Source organism: Humulus lupulus, chromosome 7 (genome assembly GCF_963169125.1).
Source record: "Humulus lupulus chromosome 7, drHumLupu1.1, whole genome shotgun sequence".
Lineage (NCBI taxonomy): Eukaryota > Viridiplantae > Streptophyta > Magnoliopsida > Rosales > Cannabaceae > Humulus > Humulus lupulus.
Genome location: NC_084799.1, coordinates 12918656 through 12941297, shown reverse-complemented (window position 1 = coordinate 12941297; position 22642 = coordinate 12918656). Strand labels below are relative to the sequence as shown.

Below are 22642 nucleotides of genomic sequence, written 5' to 3'. Positions count from 1 at the left end.
GTGTTAAATGTTAAGTATGTCCATACGACTTTTAATTTTTTTTTTATATGCGGGTTTTTGAGACATTTGGTTAAATGAAAACATTTATATTTCCGTATTATCGAGTCTTAAAAATATGGGTCATTACATATATCATGTGTATGCCTCACATAATCAAACCAAAACAAATAATTCCATATTTAAAATCAAATTACTATATTTAAATTATAACCTTGAAATCATCATAAGAAAGCATGCCAAATTTGTTTGGCATGCCAAATATGTGATATGTATAAACATCACACATAAACGATCTTTGAAATGGAGGGAACTATTAAATACATCATGTCATATTTGTTTGTCATAGAATTAATTCTATACACTTGGCTGCTGCAAGATTTAGTATAGAACTGCTAATTGCCTTATCATCACTGTTTTCTTTTTTGACTGAAATCTTTTGTAACAAATTTTATTTTTGTTTGCAGCAGGGGAAGAATGGTCTTGTACAAGATGCTGTTTGTATAGGAAATGATGGCCATCAAAGAGAAGGTATTTTATTCACACCAATGCCTTTTCCAAAAAATAAAAAGAACAATTCTTTTAAAAAATTACAACGTATTAAGCATCCTAAATGAGTTGATTCAAAAGATGTTTCTGAACAAGGATCTATTCGAGAAAAGAGAGTTCAGAAACCAAAGTCTGTGAAGAATGTTGTGAAAAACAATTCCAAAGGAGCTGATTCAAGAGGTAATGCTGAACCTAGCAGTTCAATCTTAATTAAGACAGAGAAACATGAAAGTGAGCTAGACTCTGCTCTTAAAAGCAAAGGTCAGATGCAAAATTCTTTGAAGAATCCAAAAGAAGATCACCCCAGAAGAACTGAGTCAAGAGATACTGCTAAAGGAAAATTTTCCTTTCCAGACAAGGCAGACAAAACTGGAAGTGATCCAGACAATGCTCCCAAAAAGAGAGGCTAGAAGTTAAATTCTTTGATGGATGTAGATGATGCCCCACTGGAAAGAGAAAATTCAATAAATACTTTAACGAAAGAGAAAACAGAAACTGATTCTTTAATGAAATCTACTATGGTAGAAAAATTTGAAAGTGAGCCATATTCTGCTACTAAAAAGCGTGGACGGAAACCAAATTCATTAATGAAATCAAAGGAAGACTATAATAATTCTTGGATGTCTAGTGGAAAGAAACTTTTAAGGTCATCTCGTCTTAGAAACACTGATGATCAAAAGAGTACCGAAAGTTTACCTTCTAAAAATTCAGTTTCAAAGGAAAGAACTTCAACAACAACTGATAATGTGAAAGAGCTGGCACCTAAACTTGATGAGAACATAAGAGAAAATATAGGCTCCTATCAAAGGGGTCGTGGAAAGAGATAAATGAGTACATTGAATCAGGAAGTTGATACCAAGTCCCTGTTAGATATTAGATCAGAATTAGACGGTTCACAGGTCGAAGAGAAGCTTCCAGAATCTGTAAATCTCAAATTGAAAAAGGTTCTTGAGGATATTGGCTGTTAAAAAGAGAAAGATCAGGGGAACTCAACAAAGTTTGGGCTTGCTGCAAAGGAAAATAAAGAGAGTGTTGTTACTTCAGAACATGTGTTTGCAAACAAGGAAACTGAAGGTCCTCGCCAGCCCAAGGAAAACCTACAAAAGCAGTCTATTGTGAAGTCTGAGGCTGCTGATGTCAATGATAACCTGTCAGCTCTAAGGACTACTAAGAAAAGAAAAAAGGCTGGGAATTCTTCAAATAACAATAATAATGAAGAATCTAGTCTTAAGGTACCACCTTATTTCTTTTACCATATTACTAGTACAAATAAATTTTTAATTCGATGGTCACTTTAACTTTTTCTTACTTGCTTATTCTACATGTCCAGCAATCCAAAGGTAAGGACTATACAATTACAATTAAAAAGAAGAAACATATATCAATTTATAATTAAAATTGACAAATGTAAGGACCCAATGTTAACTCAGATTAAAAGGACATTAATATAAAAAAAAAAATCAGAAAGAGCTCAGCCTCAAATACTTAACAATCTTACTAATACTAGTAAACATCTGCATTGTTAAGCTAATCTGATGCACATATCTCAAAACTCCAATCAATCATATCTTACTTCAAAGTAGTTACTTTTACAGCAATTTAACTAGGACCCTTTCTCCATTTTTTTTTTCAATAATGAAAAAAATCAATTAGTTTAGATCACTAGATCAGTGAACTAGTTTAAACCACAAGTTTAATGCTTAGTTTTTCTATAAGGAAAGTATAAATTAGCTAATTTCAAATATATAAAAGATATATAGTCAATATCATTGTTCTGCATTTTCCTAGTATTCCATGAATGAATAATTAATAAACTAGTGATAGATCATTAACAAATGATACCAAGCATATTTAATACAAAATTAAACACATATATAAATCAATATACAACCTCTCCTCTACGGGCCTTAGAGTATGTAGAAGGTATTATTCATTAAACTATAAGGGTCTCATTTGCATACCAGATTTTATAACCAATTTGGTCTGTCTATTGAGATTAAGAAGATTATATGTAGATCTAGGAGAGCCTGATTTCTCTCTTTCTCTCTAATATGGGTGATAACTAAACATTTTCTTATAACATATTATACATAACTTTGGTCTAAGGAATTGGCTTTCATTGATTTAGGAAAGTCATGGAGATATGAAAGTGGAAACAACAGATGTAAGTAAGGATAAAAGACATCAAAATTCTTTGGAGTTGATGTGGCAAACACCCTGTGACCAATAAATAAATCAATTTTGAAGAAAAAAATTACCCTGTGACCAATATACTTAGCTCTGCGAAGGCACTCTCGGTAGAGCTACAAGCAATAAAGATGGAATTCATTCTTATGCATTTTCAAGCAAAACTATTTCAATTTAAATGACTATCAAAAGCTACAACTAATTTGAAAATTGTACAACCATTTAAAGTTTTGTAAAAGAAAAAAAGTACTTTCATCAAAATAAAACAAACAATGAGAACACTATATAAGAAAATAAACAATTCGACGTTTAATGAGGACTTTCATCAAACAAATGGAGTGCAAAAATATTAAACAAAATTCTTTTACATACCTTACTATAAGAAAGCAAGCTTCTAAAATAGCTATATTGGAAATCAGAGGTCAACTCCATCCTTAGGGAAGAAAAAGAAATCGGAGGTCTGCTTCAATAGGAGGTCGGTTCCATCGATTGAGCCGTCGTCACAATCGCGGTTGTCGAATAATAGCCGGCGCCGGAGAGACGGGAAGCAGGAAGGTGGTGATGGGGAAGCTCGCCGCAGATAGGGGAAGCTCGAAGGTGCTGATGGGGAAGCTCGCCATAGACAGGGGAAGCTCAAAGGTCGAAATAGAGAGAAGGTGAGGGGAATCGTGAGAAGAATGGGAAAATACTCGGAATAACTCTAAAAGGGTATCATGGGAATACTGATTCAAAAAGTGGGTACAAATATAAAAAAATTAAAACGTGGTTAAAAATAGATATCATTTTCTAAAATTAGGCACCCAATCTAATTTCTACCATTTTGAATGAAGTGTAGAAAAACACAATCCTTCAAAATTGCTGGGCTGAAATGGTGCAGACGGCCCATCAGGCCCATTATGGAATGGAGGTGAGTAAATGCAAGCAAGAGAGGAGAGAGAGAGAGTCATAACGGCCACATCTATTCCTAACTGCCAAACGAACAGACCAGTGACCGCGTCCACTCCGCACCGCGAAACCCGCCAGCTGTCGGTCCTTATGGGTCCCTCTCTATATAAACCCCTTAACAGATTCCCCTACTTTCCCTCAAACCAAACGCTTTCAACTTTCCCGCCCCACCCTCTCGCTCCCTCCTTTCAAAGCAGATCCTGAGAAAATTCCCGAGAAAGTGACGGAATTTTTTTTTGTTTTCCGAGAGAAAAGAAATAGAAGAATGGCGACTGTTGCAGTACCTCCTCCTCAACCAATCGAGGCTCAGAAGAAGAACAGAATCCAGGTTTCGAACACCAAGAAACCTCTCTTCTTCTATGTCAATCTCGCTAAGGTATAATCTAAGTTTCCTTCATCTTCGAATTTTCATTTTCTTGTTTGGTAATGGCTTTGTTTTTCATTATTCATTCGAGTCTTGACTGTTTTGTTTTGTCGAACGTGTTTTGGTGGCAATGGCTGTTTGTTTATGAAGTTCGATTAAATCGAGCTCTTGATTTGCTAGAAATCTTTTATTTCGTATCTGAATTCTTTGAAATCCATGGATATTGGTTCTTTGATTTGTCGAAATTGAAATAGATATGGCTTTAAACTCTCTTTCGGTAATGCCTGTATAGTTTGTTGATGTAATCCGTACTTTACAGAGATAGTGATCTAATTCATTCGCTTATTGCATCTCAGAAATGAAAGAATATTATGATTTTCAGTATGTGTGTATGAGTCTTTCGTTTTCTTGACAATGATTTCTATTCAAATAATGAAAATGCATGGGATGATTCTTATTTCTAATTGCAAGAATCTATAAGTTACAACTAAAGAAAGAAAGAAATGGTGCTATTCTTATTCCTGGATTCTTTATGGATGTGAACCTTCTGATCGAACAGAAGTTATTGATCTCAATTCTATGCTTTCACCTTTTTGGCTTAAAAATTAAAGATTTAAATCTTCGATGTATGTTTGATCCCGTAGATGATTTCAGGGAATCTTCTAGCGTAAGGAAAATTTCTTGAAGTTTCTTTTTTTGCTTAATCGAGATAATATTAGTTGTTTTCATCAATGATCAAAAGAATAACTGGTCTTAGCCTTCGTTTGAATAAATTGAAAACTAGCTTGTCATTTTCCAAGATTTGATGCTTCATACTGCAGATAAGGATTTGTGATTAAATTGCTTATTTTTTGATGCAGAGGTACATACAGCAACACAATGAGGTTGAGCTTTCTGCTCTCGGAATGGGTACATTTCAATCGAACCGTTTCTCATTCAAGCTATATGCTATCAATTATCATTAAAATGCCTGTTAAAGCTTTTGATTTTGATTCCATTGCAGCGATAACAACTGTTGTAACAATTGCTGAAATTTTGAAGAACAATGGACTGGCAACTGAAAAGAGTAATGAACTTGTTTCTGCGATGCCATTTATATATATCCCTTAATAATATATATTTTTTATATAGATTACTGATTGAATATTTATTACTTTTTATGATGAGATTGAACAGAAGTTTCAACTTCCACTGTTGGCATGAAAGATGAGAGTAAAGGACGCCTGGTCCAGAAAGCCAAGGTGGGTTGAAGATGAAATAATATCTTAATATCAGTTTTATGTATCTCTTCTTTAAATCAAGTTCATGCTCTATATTTGATATATTCTTCCATTTACTGTTAGATTGAGATTGTGCTCGGTAAGTCAGAGAATTTTGATTCTCTTGTGGCTGCTGCTGCCACTGCGATTGTTGAACCAGAGCTAGAGGCTGAGCCAAAGCCGGTGCAGGAGTCCGAGCCAAAGCCAGAGCTGACTAATGATGAAAATAAATAGAGGAAATTGTGGAGAGAGGCCTTTTCGATCCTTTTGTTGTTTTTTTGTTTTGGGTAGTTTTAACATTTTTCATCATTCTTTGTTGTTACTCTCTGCCTAACTAAAGAGGTTGAAATAGTTAGGTGAGTAGAGAATATAACAACTTCAAATGAGTGGCATCTCCAATTGCACATTCTTTGCTGTACTTACTATCTCTCTCTCTCTCTCTTGTCTCATCTTTCGTGAGAGTGTTGTAAAGGTTTTCTCTGGGATCATACTGTTCCATTCTGGATTTTGTATTACCGAACATGTACGAAATGTATTTTGCTTTTCTCTTCTTTCCCTTTAATATTGAATTTTACTGAATTGTGACGGCTTAGCTTAGCTTTCTGCTTTCTATCTTATCATCATCGCTGCTTTCAACAACCAATAGCATAATGTAATTTTCAATCTCTGACATTTGATTTGAAAAATTGTTGTTTGAAACTTATTTTCATGTTTCTAGAATTTTGATTGGTTTGTTATTTATTTATTTATATTTTTGGTTAAGATAAAAGATAAAATAGAGAAATTTCCAATTTTAATGAATTATTGAATATGAGCTTTTAGTACTTTTAGAAACAAATAACTTGTTGTATCTTTACAACACAGAACTCAACACATTCACAAGATAAACAAGTTAATTTGATCAAACCAATTCAAGCAATAAACCAGATTTTAAAAGGATAAAACTGAAAAATAAAGAACACAAAAAATTTATGCAGGTTCGGCCAAACAAAGGACCTACTTCCTGTTACTCCCCTGAGTTGTTTTCTCTATTAATCACTTGATTACAATGCTGAAGATCAGTTTAGTGCACCACCAAGAATCTAGGTGAAATCCCTTCTAAAACTCAGCTTGAGTTTTCTTCCAAGAACACTGATCTTGGATTCAGATTTCCCAAACTTCCTAACACTCTTTCTCTTCTCTCTGAACACTCTTTCTCTCTAATTCAGTATGAATTATTCTGTATCAAATTACAAGAGATTACAAGGCTTTAAATAGAAAAAATTACAGCTGAAAAGAAAAGACTAAAATAACCTTGGTGCACATAAACTAATCTAATCGAATATAACAGTCAACATAACAACTTTAACTGTCAATTTGTTAATAATCTATTCTGTGGATTACAATTCCCACAAATTCCACCTTAATCCATAGAAAACATGTCTTGCAACATTCAGGGGAGTGAACCAGCTATCTTTAGATGGAGGCAATGTTCAGAAGTTCCAAGCAGTGTTGGAACTTACTGACTGAAAGAACTTTGGTACCTGCATCAGCAGGGTTCTCTTCACTTGGTACCTTTTCAAGCTCTACTTCTCCTTCCTCAATCTTATCTTTGATCCAAAACAATTTGATATCAATATGTTTGGATCTCTCATGGTAAACTGGATTTCTGCAGAGATGAATGGCTGATTGATTGTCTGAAAACACAGTTACCTTTCCTGTCATCATTTGAATCTCATTCAATATTCCTTTAATCCAGACTGCCTCCTTGAAAGCTTCAGTAGTGGCCATGAATTCAGTTTCTGTTGTTGACAGTGCCACCACTTGTTGCAACTGAACTTTCCAACTAATGCAGCAGCCATTAAGTTGGAAACAGTAGCTGGTAATAGATTTTCTGGTATCTCTGTTTGATGCATAATCAGCATCAACATACCCTTCAAGTTGTATCTTTGTTCCTGTCTTGTTAAATCTCAATCCAAGTCTGGTTGTAGCTTTTAAGTATCTCAGTAGCCACTTCACTCCTTTCCAGTGTTCTTCTCCAGGGTTGGACATGTATTTACTTAAAACACTCACTGCATATGCAATATCAAGCCTAGTGCTGATCATAGCGTACATCACACTTCCAATTGCCCCTGCATAAGGGACCTTTTCCATTTTCTTTTCTTCTTCCTTGGTTTGTGGTGACTGATCTGAACACAACACAAAATGTCCAGCTAGAGGTACATTTACCTCTTTAGAATCTGTTAGATGAAACTTGTTAATCACTTTCTCCAAATAACCAGCTTGAGAAAGTGCAAGTTTCTGTCTTTTTCTGTCTCTAAGGATGTTGATACCTAGAATTCTTTTGGCAGGTCCGAGATCCTTCATTTCGAATTCTCCCTTTAGAACATTCTTCAACTTTTCTGTTTGAAGTTTGTCTTTGCCCATTATTAGCATGTCGTCCACATATATGAGCAGAAAAGTAACAAAGTCAGTATCCAAATTTGTAAAATATAAGCAAGTATCATACTTAGATCTTGTTAACCCAACTTTAGTCACAACTGAATTGAATCTTTTATACCACTACCTTGGAGATTGTTTAAGCCCATATAGTGATCTTTTAAGTAAGCATACAAGTTCTCCTCTCTTAGATTCCACCTTGAATCCCTCAGGTTGACTCATGTAGATAGTCTCTTCAAGTTGCCCATTGAGAAAAGCAGTTTTTACATCCATTTGCTCTATATCCCAGTCAAACTGAATGGCTAATGCTAGCATCATTCGAATTGTCTTCATCTTTACTACTGGTGAAAATATTTCTGAGTAATCTATCCCTTCAACTTGTGTAAAGCCCTTTGCTACGAGTCTAGCTTTGTACTTCTTTGGCTCTTGCTCAATAATTCCATCTTTGATTCTAAATATCCAATTGCAGCCTATGATTTTCTGTCTTTCAGGCTTAAGCACTAACTCACAGGTATTATTCTCCTTTAGTGAATTCAGTTCCTCCATCATGGCTTGCTTCCATTTATGAGAATCTCTGCTGTTAATTGCTTCAGAGTAGTTTCTTGGCTCTTTTTCTGTTGATCCTTCAGCAATAGACAGTGGGTAGGCAATGATATCAGCTTCACTATATCTCATTGGTGCTCTCATATCTCTTTTGGACCTGTCTCTAGCAAGTTGGTAGTCACTTAGGTCTTCATCTTGTGCTTCAGTTTCAATCTCAGGTTCAAAATGGTCTTGTTCATCCAACTCAGTATGTGCTGGTTCCACCTCGATTTGAACTCCAGTTTTGCTTGGTAATCTGTTACCTGAAACATAAAAAACAATACCTTTCTCATTCCTTTTAAATGGAAAATCAAGTTCATTAAAAATTACATCTCTACTAACTATTATTTTGTTAGTTTCAGTAGATAATAATCTATAGCCCTTGACACCAACTTGATATCCCATTAAAACACATTTAACAGATCTCTTACTCAGTTTGTCTTCAACATTATGTGCATATGCTGCACAACCAAACGTTCTGAGATGTACTAGTGATGGAGGTTTTCCATTCCATAATTCCTCAGGTGTCTTGAGATTGATTGCTCTGCTCGGGCTCCTGTTTATTAGATAACATGCAGTATACAAGGCTTCTCCCCAGTATTTCTTTGGTAAACCAGATTCAATCAAAAGACATCTAACTTTATTTAGAAGGGTTCTATTCATTCTCTCAGCAATATTATTTTGCTGAGGGGTTTTAATCACAGTCCTAAGTGTTTTGATTTTAGAATCTGTTTGAGTTTCAACATATATTTTCCAATTTTTAAATTTCTCCAAGCATTCACTTTTATGTTTCAACAGAAATACCCAAACTTTCCTACTAAAATCATCGACAATAGACAGAAAATACAGGTTACCTCCTGGAGTTTTAATCCTGCTTGCATTCCATAAGTCAACATGGATGTATTCCAATGTCTGCTTTGCTCTATAGCCACTGTGAGAGAACTTGATCCTATGCTGTTTCCCCTGTATACAAATCTCACAAAAAGGTAGATTAGCATGGTTATAATTCAACAACAAACCTTGTTTAGATAATTCCACTAAACTTTGTTCACTTATATGGCCCATTCTAGCATGCCATAGTTTGGAATCTGAATTACATTTGCTAACAGTTGCTACCTGTGCAGGAGGTATGGTCTTTCCATCCAAGAAATACAAGCCATACTTCTTAACTCCTTTCATTATTAGTAGAGATCCTCTAGTAATCCTCATAGTACCTTTACTAGTCTTGTACTCACATCCCTCATCATCTAAAGTTCCCAAAGAAATTAGATTTCTTTTTAAATCTGGAATGTGCCTAACTTTCGTTAATGTCTTTACTGTACCATCAAAATTCCTGATGGCAATTCCAATGCCAACAACTTGACACTTGTGATCATTTCCCAACATGAAATTTCCTCCATCCACTTTTGAGTATTCCATGAACCAATTTCTATTTGGACTCATGTGGTAAGTACAACCACTATCAAGGATCCACTCTTCTTGATCTCTCATATTTGAACTTGTGCATGCATCTCCATTGCTTGAGTCTACATCTCTTTCATGTGCTTTGATCACTGTAAAAACATCTCCGTCTGAACTATAGGTGTCATCTACAACTGCATTCGAGTCATTGTTTTTGTCTTCTTCCTCCTTGTTTTTCTTCTTTTTGTTTCTCAATTCCCAATAATTCTTGATCAGGTGACCTACTTTGCCATAGTGATGGCATTTCCTGGTTTCTCTTGGTCTTGATTTCGATCTTGAGTTCCCTCTGTGCTTTGAATTACTCCTTCTTGGATGTCTTCCTCGAGCCATAAAAGCCTCATCTGATCTTGACTCCTGTTTTGCTGCCTTTTGCCAGTTTAGCTCAGCATCTCTTGATCTGAGTGTGCTCATAACATCCTCCAAAGTTAAAGTATCCCTGCTAAACATTATAACAGTTCTCATTTCTTTAAATTGGTCAGGTAATCTATTCAAGACAATCACAGCTTGGTCTTCTTCCTTTATGATTTCACCCATGTTAGTTAGAGACAAAAAAAATCTATTTAAATCATCTAAGTTATGTTCTAATGAAACAGTTGCATTTATTTTAAAACCATAAAACTTCCCTTTCAAGAAAATTTTGGTTGCAGTAGATTTAGCTGTGTACAGTTGATCGAGTTTGTTCCAGATTCCTAGAGCTGTCTTCTCTCCTATGACCTGCCTCAATACATTGTCTGCCAAATTCATGATGATTGCTGATCGAGCTTGTTTCATCACAGTGTCAGTGTCCTTCTTCTTTACTGCATCAGTTTCTTTCTCAGATTTCTCAATAACCTCTTCCAATGTTGAATCGAGTTTTTGGTAAATCAATATGGCCATCATCTTTCCTTTCCACGGACTAAAGTCCCCTAATCCATCAAATTTCTCCAGATCGAATCTTGTTGATGATGAAGCCGTCTTTACGCAATTCTTGAATCTTCACAGTTGAGTTCTTCTCTTTGAATAACCTGGCTCTGGTACCACTGTTGTATCTTTACAACACAGAACTCAACACATTCATAAAATAAACAAGTTAATTTGATCAAACCAATTCAAGCAATAAACCAGATTTTAAAAGGATAAAACTAAAAAAATAAAGAACACAAAAATTTTATACAGGTTCGGCCAAACAAAGGACCTACTTCCTGTTACTCCCCTGAGTTGTTTTCTCTATTAATCACTTGATTACAATGCTGGAGATCAATTTAGTGCACCACCAAGAATCTAGGTGAAATCCCTTCTAAAACTCAGCTTGAGTTTTCTTCCAAGAACACTGATCTTGGATTCAGATTTCCCAAACTTCCTAACACTCTTTCTCTTCTCTCTGAACACTCTTTTTCTCTCTAATTCAGTATGAATTATTTTGTATCAAATTACAAGAGATTACAAGGCTTTAAATAGAAAAAATTACAGCTGAAAAGAAAAGACTAAAATAACCTTGGTGCACATAAACTAATCTAACCGAATATAACAGTCAACATAACAACTTTAACTGTCAAGTTGTTAATAATGTATTTTGTGGATTACAATTCCCACATAACTAATAAGTTTTTTTGTCGTTTTACGTGGTTGTGTTTTTGGATTTGTATTCCAAAATCTTATATGATCAAATCTTTTTTTTTTATATATAAAAAAAACATACTCATTGTTTTTAATAGAATTTTAAAAGAGGAAACCAGTTGTGTGGGTTGATGGGAAAATTTCATCGGTCCATGTGGCATTTGAGTATTTTCTTTAGATCGTTGAGACCAATCGACACGTTTATGGCACAACATAATACAATTAAACATGTAAATAATAGGATTTTCTTTAGCCAATAATCATATGATTGCATTGCATTGTATTACATACCATACAATATGCATAATTTGAGCATATGTATATTCTTATAAGTGTTTTTATGTATAAGTATAAAAGTTGTGTATATGATGTTTATGTGTATGTTCAATATTATTAACCTTGTGGTGTTTGAGTTAACTTTTATGGGTGTTTGATGTGCTCAAGATATAAGAAAAGATAAAAAAATATGGACAAGGCATGAAATCAAGAGAGAAAAGTGAGATACAGAAGGCAAAATATGTTAAGCGGTGAAAAATAGTACAATGTTGATTACTAGTATTTCGGTGTAAAATTGAGTATTAGTGGATTTACCACATATATTTAAGGTCTCATTGATGAAGTAAAAATGGTTTTAGAACCCATAGATCAAGTCTTGATGGGAGGTATACATAATCAGTGGTGTTGATGCAAAGTCAAAACGAGCTTAGCATAAGTGCGCTACGCTCAATCGGGTAAGCATAACTATTGGGTATGAACTCATATGAACCTAAGGTTTGGTGTGAGTGTTTCACACATAATGAGAATAGTCCTAGCAGATGATTAAGTCGAAGTTATTGAAGTGATAAGGTTTTCATGAGTCAAAAAGTGAAATGATAAGGTGAAAAGTATCAAATTTTGATACAATAAGGCCAAATCATTAAAAATAAAGGATTGTCATCAACCTTATCACTTTCCACGACCAAGACTCTGAAAAACTGAGAGAAAAGAAAACCAAAAATATTTAATGGCTGGCTTGAAAAGATTCTAAGGAGATCCAAGTTAAATCAAAGCCAAAGAAGGGGATTAAACTTAGTTTTGGCCTTTTTATGGTAAGTTCTTGTACTTGGAAGTTAAACCACGTTTTTAAATTTTGCTGAGAGCTTATCTATGGTATTTTATTTTTTTTAAGATATTTCTTGGTGGTTTCCAAGTGGTTTGAGGTTTAGAAAAACTAGAAGAGATTGTTTTCGCCGAAAAGTTGCTCGATAAGTGAAATTTTGTGTTTTATGAGGTTTTTGTGGTTCTTGGAGTACAAACTGATTTTTGGTTATTTGATTGAGTTTATAAGAGGGTATATATGTTTATAAATGTTTGAATAGATGTGGAGACTCATTTAATTTGGGTGATGATCTTCGAAATTAGAATTTTATCAAAATCAGTATACGATAACTTTGTGATGAATTATGTTGGTATTTGGGATATGTGGTTATGGCAGGTTATTTGATGTTGATTACTGATTGATTTTGACATTTGGGGATAGCTAAAATTAAGGAGAAGCTTTGTCAAAATTTCTCCAAGTGTCTAAGATAAATCTAACGCTCAATCTAAGTGGTTTAATGCATTTTATGCATGATTTGGATATGATGTTTTATGGATATTTTTAAATGATAGTTCAATGCCTTACTGCCATCATTATGATGTGAAATTCATGCCATTGTCAGGATAAGCACATCAACAACTAAGACACCACTTGTTACACAGTGAAATATATTTTGGACGCAAAGTAAGTAAAGTACTCAACTGCAACACAAGAATTACACGTTATGTGAAAGTATGCATTATATGAATATTTTATGAGTAAGTGGTATTAACATACATTGACACTTCATCATAAATTTGTATGCATGACATAATAGTGATATGGTGAATTGTTGTATGATATAAGACCATGCATGATATTATGATGATTAATTATGTGATGCCTTAGCAAGCTTTATGCAACATAAAAGTAAGTTGTAATAAAAAGTTTAAGTTCAGTGCCACTGTTTTGAAAAGGCAAATGAAAGTGTAAGTAAGTGTAAACGGAGGCTTATAGTTAGACTCATAGTGGCAGCTCAATAATTTGGGCTAGGTTTTAATGAACCAATTATATTGTTTACCATGTTCTCGTTTTTATTTCTCTTCCATATGAGTTATTGTTATTGTTGATGCGGCTCTTCGCCAACAGGTAATTATATGAATAAACAGGATGGATTAGTGCTAATTAGTGAACCGTAATATGAAAATAGTTTAATTCTAGACTTGGGAAATTAATAACATGGGAAGGTGATCACCCCTTTCTTTTTAGGTGGTTCGAAGGTTAAAATCCCTCTAGTCCACCAGTCGATATTATTGATATCTCAACTATTTCTTACAGAGTGTTTCTTTACAATAATATGCCAACCCCTTGCAATGCCCAGGGTCTTGGTATTTATAGGGAGAGGATAATTGAGTTGGCAAAGGGGGTCATCCCGTGATCTCTTTACCCTTCACGTCATCTCTGTGACACTGATGATTAATTCCTAAAACCTGACAGTGGAGTGTGGTCTAATCAATAGGTAAGGATGGATAATGGGCCACATGGCCCAAACCAGTCGTGGGATGTCTGAATACGCACGTTTATACTGCGTGCCCGAGAATTCAGGAATGGAATAGACACGTGATGCCTGATAAATGCACATTTACATTGCGTGGTTATCTTTACAAGGGTTCAGGTGTCAGACCTATGCTGCATCACGAGCTCGATGTAGAGCCATCTCGTGATGTCCATACCGCTGACCCGCTGCCTTCGAGTGAACTGCTAACTCTCTAATTAGCTTGGACTGGACAGGTGGAAACCCGTAATAACAGCTCCGGGTGGACGATTTACACGTGGCAGATCGAATTAGGCCCTTTTCCAGCTCGCCAATAGCTCGCGGATATTAAGGGTGTACATTTGCCCCCCAAGCCCCTGCTCATGATCTCTGACGTCATTTGCGACCTTCACAGCGGGGGCTTTTAAGTTTCCTTTTCGACTCTCCATGTCCCGTCCACTGCGCAGGTATCGGACACGTGGAGCGCCGTGGTTGGTGACTGTCCGGCTTCTGAGAATTGCATTAAATGGCCTAGCCTATCTTCGGCCGTCATTTCTCCTTTCGAGTTATGACCCTCGTATCTCGCATTAATACGATCGAACGGTCCTCGTTCTTTTGCCTCTTACGTATATATAAGGTTGGCCACCTTCCGCATTAGTCACCATTTATTTGAAATTTCTTCCTCATCTTCTCTCATTTTTATCCTCAGAAGTCTTTCTTCTTTCAGTTATCACCCCAAAGATCCCTACACTCGCCATAAGAGTTTCTGCACCAGTCCAGCTTTGAAGATTCTACTAGGACTCTGATTCCTACACTTTTTACGGCTTCCATACGAAAAATACACTGTAAGTCCTCTGCCTGTTGCATGCTTTGATCTTTCTGTTTTTCTGTTAGGTAAACCTCTTTCTTAGTCACACACTGTAGGTTGTTTTTGGATGATTTTTGGTGCATAGGTTTTGATCCTAGATATATCGACTATATGAGAACATGTCTAGGAACTTGATGTATAGGACAAGATAGTTTAAGGGTAACTTTTCTGGGTAGCTTTATGGAATACTTGTTTGGAGAGGGGAAGGCGATAGGTTTCTGGGGTGCAAAACCAGGTAGCTTAGGGGTCATGTTTCCTAGGCAGTTTTGCTTTTTGAAACTTTCCCTCCAAGGCAAACATTATCCTGACCCTCCTGACACACAGATCCCAAGCAATCGGGGATCCGTTGGAAACACAGGCGCGTGATCATAGCATCGCGTGGCCTCACGCACTGCGGGCTAAGATTACCTTAGCCCGTGTACGAAAATCACTTCTCGCGCTAGATTCCTTTTTCTATTTTTAGGTCGCCTATTTAAAATTTCTCCATATTTGTTCGTTAGGCGACCAGATGGGGCCCAGGAAGAACATACCTAAAAAGAGCGTTGTCGGTTCATCATCCCAGCAGGCTAGCAAGGGGAAAGAGATAGTTGTGGAATCTCCAATCCCCCACTTTGGTCCCACAGTGGAGAAAGAGGTCGAGGTGGGACCTGATGCCTTCTTCGAGGCAGATAGGATAGTCTCGAAGGTTACGATCCAAGGGAAGGTCAACAAGATCTTGCTGTCCCATAACATCGAAATTGGGACAGGCGCTCTTGTTGCCTGACCTCCCCTCGAGGGCGAGAGGAGCTGCACGCCCCTCGATGAGGAGTTCGCGGCCTGGAGCGACGAACACCTCAAGGTCGGGGCCTTCCTACCTTTGGACTAGTACTTCGCGAATTTTTTGAATTACGTGAGGCTGGCTCCCTTCCAACTGCCCCCTAACTCATACCGTCTGTTGGCGGCGCTGAGGTACCTCTTCCTGAAGCATGAGTGGGAGGTCCCTACACCAGCGGACATCCTTTATTTCTTCTGCCTCAAAGCCAGCCCGGATCAACGGGGGCGAGGCGACAGGTTCTACTACCTGACCCATTTTCCCAATTCTCCAGCAGTCATCGAGCTGCCCAGCCACCCCAACAACTTCAAGGACCAGTTCTTTATGTCGACGGGGTTTCGCAACTGCAATCACCACTACTTCAACCGTTCTCGTAAGTTTCTTCTACCCTCAGCTCGCAAAATCGCCACGTTTGCTTTATTTATTTTCATGTGTATTGACTTGAATACCATCGTGCAACCATTTTTGCGAGGACGACCAAATTAGTGACCCTCGGGGGTCAATATGAGACCTTGGCGGGGCTCCCATCAAGTAAAAAAGACTACCGCCAACTCGTATCTGATGAGATGATGCTGGCGTGCAAGTTAATTTCTCTGGGCCAGACCCTGGCCTTGAGGAGGTCGCGGGCTATCCTAGTATCTCGCGAGTTGGTGCCCATCCCCGAGGGGGGTGCTGCGGACAATGACGAGCAAGAGGAGGAAGACGAGGTGCCACTCGTGCGTCGGAAGCGGGCTCTCGAGGTTGCCCAGGGGCTCGACGCAGATCGGGTCCAGTCCGGGGCAGCAGCTGGCCCCTCCGGCCAAGGTAACCCATACTTGTTTAGGGAATTAGACAGGACTACCACAGACCTACGACTTGCTAGGTTTAACCCTAGCCAGCTCGTACATCATCATCAAGATGACCCAGACCTTAACATAAACTCTACTCCAGTGCGTTGATCAACTAATGTTGTGCCATGACATGGGCCGCCCTAGGGGGACTGTAGTAGTAGACACCACCCTGGCTTTTAGGTCGGCCTTTTTTGAGGAGTATGGGACCAACCTTAGGTCGTGGCCCTCCCTTCTGGAGGGTGTAGTCTCTCCGGGGCTTAGGCAGTATGTAGAGGAGTCCAGTCTTGAGGCGGATCTGGACCTAGAGCCCTCTCTCATTTGCAAAGTTATAAACTTAGACTCCCCCATAGAAGCTCCGTGGTTGGAGGTCGTGGAAATAGATTCCTCCTTTAGCTTGGAGGGTAGGACCTTTTCAATACACCCTTAGACTTTTCTTGTGATCTAAGTATTCTTACATGTATACTATCGCTCCTTTATTTTTGTTTCAGGCGAAGAGATGACACAGCCCAGAGACAACGTCCTGCGGTCCATCTTCCAGGGGGGGAATCCTCCCTCCGAGTCATCCAGGCCATTGGTCAAGAAACTCCGGCTGACCAAGAAGGCTCCTCCTCCCGGGACCACCTCCAAGTCTCCCGCTAAGGGGAGGGGCCATATCCCTGCCGCCACAGAGAACATGCCCCCGCCTCCCCTGCGACCTCCGGTCCCTACTCGGGAACTGGAGGCACCATCGGAACCCCGCCAGCTCCCACTCCCACCGTGCGCATCCCGGTTAACACTCAGGCCCTAGAGAAAATCCCTGAGGCCTTCTGAGGGATGGTTTATGAGACCGCGAGCTATACGGTGGATTAATACTACAATGCCACCCCAAGGGACTTGTGGGAGATCGAGACGAGGAGCCTCGAGAATGTTATGGAGTCTTCACTGGGGATGACCCTCACGGTAAGTTTACTTAGTTAACTTAGCTAACTCTCTTTGCTTTCTCTATAGCACATGCCTTATTATCATTGCCTTTGCAGGCGGCTTTAGCTCTACACTGCTGCATAGCTCAGTCCAGGGCCAAGTTTGATGAGATCAAGGGCGAGTTCTAGACTGCTCAGGCTGCCCTCGCATCTGCACAACAGCAAGAGCGAGATGCCAAGGCTGCCCTGACGGCTGTCAAGGAAAGCGAAAAGGCCGCGCAAGTCGCCTTGGCCGCTGCGAAGGCCGATTTGGAGGCGATCCGGGCTAAGCAACTGGAGGCCGAGGCTACACAGGTCGCCTTGGCTGCCACGAAGGTCGAGCTTGAAGAGGCCAAGGCCGCCCTTGTGGCAGAGAGGGCATTTTCCAGCTCCTCCATGGAGGTCATGCTTTATCACTGTTGGGCCTTCAACCAGGATGGCGATTTCTCCTTCCTGGTGCCCGAGGTGTGAGAGCCCTTCCTCGAGAAGTTCAAGGCTCGTCTTCAACAGGAGGCACCTTCTGAGACCGGTGAGACTTCCGCTACAAGCGAGCAGGAGACCGAAGGGGTGACCTCATCGGAGCGGCCTGGGGGGGCCTAGGACTTTTGTTCTCCTCTTTTTTTTTTATTTACTTGTAATCTTTTACCACGAGGTTTTTTCTCCTCGAGACAATTGGTTTCCCCAAATTTCATTTTAATCTATTTTTATTATTATTATTGTTATTCATTTTCAGCACATTTGGTAAAAACTTAGTTCGCGTTAGTTCTTTATTGATATCTCGTGCTTTTTAAGAAAAACATCGATTAACCAATTTGAATCAACTTCTAAGTTCTAGGGCCTGGTTGTATCCAGGACATTGATTTTAGAAACTTAGTTCGCGTTAATTCTTTATTGATATCTCATGCTTTTTAAGACAAACATCGATTAACCAATTTGAATCAACTTCTAAGTTCTAGGACCTGGTTGTATCCAGGACATTGATTTTAGAAACTTAGTTCGTGTTAATTCTTTATTGATATCTCGTGCTTTTTAAGAAAAACATCGATTAACCAATTTGAATCAACTTCTAAGTTCTAGGACCTGGTTGTATCCAGGACATTGATTTTAGAAACTTAGTTCACATTAATTCTTTATTGATATCTTGTGCTTTTTAAGAAAAACATTGATTAACCAATTTGAATCAACTTCTAAGTTCTAGTGTAATGACCCAACTACGCTAGACTTTGGACCATTAACAAAAACTATACATAGACACTAATCCTTAATAATACTTACACGTGAAATGATCATAACTTTATTAAAAACTTGTAAAAACAAATGTTAAACTTACATAAAACTCAAAGTAGGATATGGGATCCCATTGTTTTAAAATCAAAACATAACATAATGATAATTAAAAATAGATTACATAAAGAAGTGCGGAAAAATACACATAAAACCATAAGTAAAGACTTCATCCTCGAATCGAAACTCTCGGCTCTTTGAATCCATTCCGCCTCAATACACATTCCTCAAGCTTCTAAGAACCTTTCTCGCCACTAAAGCTATTTTCCTGCACATATAAACATAAAAGGAGTGAGCCTAATGCCCAGCAAGGAAAATCTAACACATAGACCATATACATAAATTTCATAAAGAAACATAAAACATATCATAACACTTATGTCACATACATACTATAATGGCCATTATTACTTGGGGTCCCATAAACTAAACAAGTCATATGCCCATTAGATTAGTGGGGCTTGCTAGCTAAGCAAGTCATATGACCATAATCCATTTGGGGCTTGTTAGTTGTATAGGTCATATGCCCAAGTCTACAAACATACTTAACATAGCATATTACATAACATAAAATCATAAGATAACATATAAAATCATATAACACATAAATCCTATCCTATTTTCCTTACCAAAATAACCGGAATATGAAAACTGATTTGGGGCCTTGGAACACTCATGTTATACCCAGATTTTGAGCCATGTTAAATGTGACCCCGAAAGCTGGATTTGCAGCAAATGAACTCGTAAAGTTTGAAGTATGCTCCAGGATTAAATATCGAGCCTATAAGGCTGAGACGACCTCGAATGTGGTGACCTCGAAATATTCACGAACTCAAAGGGTAGCTCCCGAGATGCATCTATCCTCAGGGAAGACCTCAGATCAAGGGTTTCGAGCCTGATACACATATAATCTCGAAGCCATGTGACCTCGGGAGATGTCATTAGCTCGAAAGCTGATGAGAAACCTGGGAGAATAAGACCTTGGAGATATGTGATAATGACCTTGAATATCTACAAGTGTTGTCTATAAGGGACGTGTTCTGCATTTATTATTGTAAATCCCATAAAATCATGGGATATTATTCGATTTGTTATACGCCCCCTGGTCTTCAGGGGACATTTCCTTTTATATCAGATTACAGGCATTTAAAGCCATTTATTTTATTTATACAAAAAGAGTAACTACCCAAAATATGTGGGATAGTATTCTGCAACCTTCTCTATAAATAGAGAGGTCATGCACCATTGTAATGGACCGAAATTCTGAACCTTGAGAGAAAACTCTGAAGAATTCATGCTTAAGAATTTTCAGAGATAATCTCGAGTTTAATAACAGAGACTCGTGGACTAGGCAGATTTAACTGCTGAACCACGTAAAAATCGTGTTTTGTGTTGTTATTCTTTAATTGGTCATTACTGTTTGTTGTTTACGTGCTCTTCTTTCACTGTCGACGAAAAACGGCGTCAACAGTTTGGTGCTTTCATTGAGAGCCTTAAGCATTCATCCCTGAAAAGTCATGGCCACTAACAATCAGAACACACCTGAAGAAAATTACCCAAGACGTCCTGGAAAACAGCCAATGGAGAACCCGGATGTTGAAGAGAGAAGTGGGTCTTCTGATTCCCGGGAACCACCTCCTCCACCAAGGGATGAGGATATGTATTACAATCCTGAGCGGTATGTTGCTATCGTAGAACTTGAAAACCGGAAATTGAAGCAGCTGTTAGCAGAGGTCAACAAAACGGAATGAGGAGTTGACAAGGATAGTCGCAGAGGCGCAGGTGGCTCAGCCCCCGCCTCCGCGCGAAAACCCAATCCCTCCTCCAAGGGACGTGCATGTTCCTCCCTGTAGACCTCGTGGGCGTCCACGAAAAGACGCTGCCACGAGCAGGCCGACTCAACCTCCGGCACCAGCAGAGCCATCCGCTCTGCCTAGGCCCCAGAGGGGTACTCGGGCTCGGGCCCCAGCTAACCCGCCTATGGAAGTGCCTGCAAGAACTGAGAATAATCGAACCCCGGAGGCTCGGACTCAGATACCTGGGAGCGCACCGAATGCGACCGACCCATCTCGGGAAAATTCTGGACCCTCTAGGCCGCATGGGTGGCAGCCACCGTCGCCTATACGGTTCCCTCCATCACCCATAAGATATCCTTCGCCCCCCCCCCCCCCGCAGGAACGCTCAACCCGTTCGAGATCAGGAGGAAGGGCGTGCGGGGGGAAGACAAGGAAACGGGGAGGCTTTCCAGGAGCGGAGAGGCGTCCCATCTGAGAAAAGTCAAACTTCTCGGTCCCGCACGGCGGAGACGAGGCGACGTGGGAAGAATCCATCACGAAATAATCAAGCAATGAGTTTTACCAGTGATGAGTCCGGAGATACCAGGTCGGTCAGTAAGCATGACCGAGGTCGTAAGAATACCGGAAGCCGCAAAAATCGTCACGACCTGCGAGATCACCTGAATCAGAGTCGGGGTAATGGTGACCAAACAAATCCGGACTTGAGGAATCGCTTGAATAGGCGTAGAGATCCCTTGCAGAGACGCGAGCCTGGGATTGTGATCGATGACAGCCGATTCCAGACAGTGCCTCTTGCGGACCCAGTCCAAGAAAGAATTGACCAGCTTGAAAAGGCTTTTGAGCTTTTGAAAAATGAGCAAAGGAATGATCGGTATGAAGACTCTGACGAGGAGCTCGAACCATTTGCTCCTCATATTTCCAATACTCCATTTCCTCAAGGGTTCCGGATCCCTCACGTCCCAACGTTCGAAGGAAAGACCGACCCGTGTAGTCACCTGAGCACGTTCAACACTATCATGAGAGCTAGTAACGTGGGTTACGAGCTCAGGTGCATGTTGTTTCCAACATCATTGACAGGACCTGCCAAAAGTTGGTTCGAAAAATATAAGAGACACTCAATAGCTTCTTGGGAGTAGTTGTCTAAAGACTTTAAGAAGCAGTTCAGAGCAATGATGGGGGTCAGACCAGAGGCATCCACCTTAACTAACGTCCGACAACAGCCGGGCGAAACACTAAAAAGTTACTTAACAAGATTTAATCTAGAAGTCGCCCGAGCTCGGGATGTGGATGACAGTGGGCACCTAATGGCTGTCCGAGCTGGCGTAATGCCGGGAAGTGCCCTTTGGGACGACATGCAAAGGAAACCGGTAAGGTCCATAACCAAGTTTAACAGACGAGCGCAGAGGTTTGTCAATGTAGAGGAAGCGAGGTCGACGCTCAATGCGACTTCCCAGCCCGAAACTACAACGATAAACATCAACTCTGCCTCAACCTCGGCGGACCTAGCAGCTCCAAAGCCTGTCACGGAGAACCCCTCCAAGAGGAAAAAGAACGAAGGAAGTAACCCCGAAGGCGAGGGAGGAAAGAAAAAGAAAGGGGAGAGATATTTCTCCGTGTATAGAGTATACACCGAGCTCAATGAGTCTCGGGAGAACATATACCTGGCTAATGAAAACCAAGTCCCGATGAGAAATCAAAAGTCCAAGAGGGACTCCAGTAAGTATTGCCGATTTCACAGAGACACCGGCCACACAACCGATGAATGTCGACAACTGAAGGACGAGATCGAAGGATTGATCTCGAGAGGTTACTTCCGGCAATATGTCAAAAACCAGAATACTAGTCAGGCGGACGCGAGCCAGAGAGTAGCCGCGCCTTCGACGACACAGAACAATAGTTCCCGAGCTCGGGAAGAAGACAGGCCCCCGCCAATAGATGGAGAGGATGTAATAACCATCTCGGGAGGGCCTCATCTTGCAGGAGTGGGCAGGAACGCCCAAAAGAGATATGTTAACGAGCTGAAGACTGGGGACGGGTCTCCATATGAACCCGAACCTAGGGCTCCAAAAAGCCAGAGGATTGAGACACAACCAATAACCTTCACCGAGGAAGACGCATCCCATGTCCAGTTTCCTCACCACGATCCGCTGGTCATTACTCTTCAGC

The 22642-nt window shown here is 39.5% G+C and overlaps 1 protein-coding gene and 1 long non-coding RNA gene across 2 annotated transcripts; one reads left to right on the top strand and one right to left on the bottom strand.

Annotated features, from left to right (window-relative positions):
• Positions 1–2425: 2425 nt before the first annotated feature.
• LOC133789468 (uncharacterized) lies at positions 2426–3421 on the bottom strand. The gene is made up of 2 exons (XR_009873564.1): positions 3106–3421; positions 2426–2849 (listed from the first exon to the last, which is right to left on the bottom strand). It is a non-coding gene; the product is annotated as an uncharacterized LOC133789468 (long non-coding RNA).
• A 390-nt stretch (positions 3422–3811) lies between these two features.
• LOC133789467 (uncharacterized protein At2g34160) lies at positions 3812–5880 on the top strand. Its single transcript, XM_062227319.1, has 5 exons — positions 3812–4054; positions 4903–4951; positions 5046–5108; positions 5219–5283; positions 5386–5880. Exons 1-5 carry the CDS (start codon positions 3944–3946, stop codon positions 5533–5535), a joined length of 438 nt encoding a protein of 145 aa, XP_062083303.1. The 5' UTR covers positions 3812–3943; the 3' UTR covers positions 5536–5880.
• Positions 5881–22642: the final 16762 nt, after the last annotated feature.

What these genes read in the sequence shown, in the direction of transcription:
- LOC133789467 (XM_062227319.1), top strand. Translation starts at nt 3,944, where the DNA reads ATGGCGACTGTTGCAGTACCTCCTCCTCAACCAATCGAGGCTCAGAAG. An exon ending in TGGACTGGCAACTGAAAAGA is followed by an intron (nt 5,109 to 5,218) that starts GTAATGAACTTG and finishes GAGATTGAACAG; the next exon opens with AAGTTTCAACTTCCACTGTT. An exon ending in GCCTGGTCCAGAAAGCCAAG is followed by an intron (nt 5,284 to 5,385) that starts GTGGGTTGAAGA and finishes ATTTACTGTTAG; the next exon opens with ATTGAGATTGTGCTCGGTAA.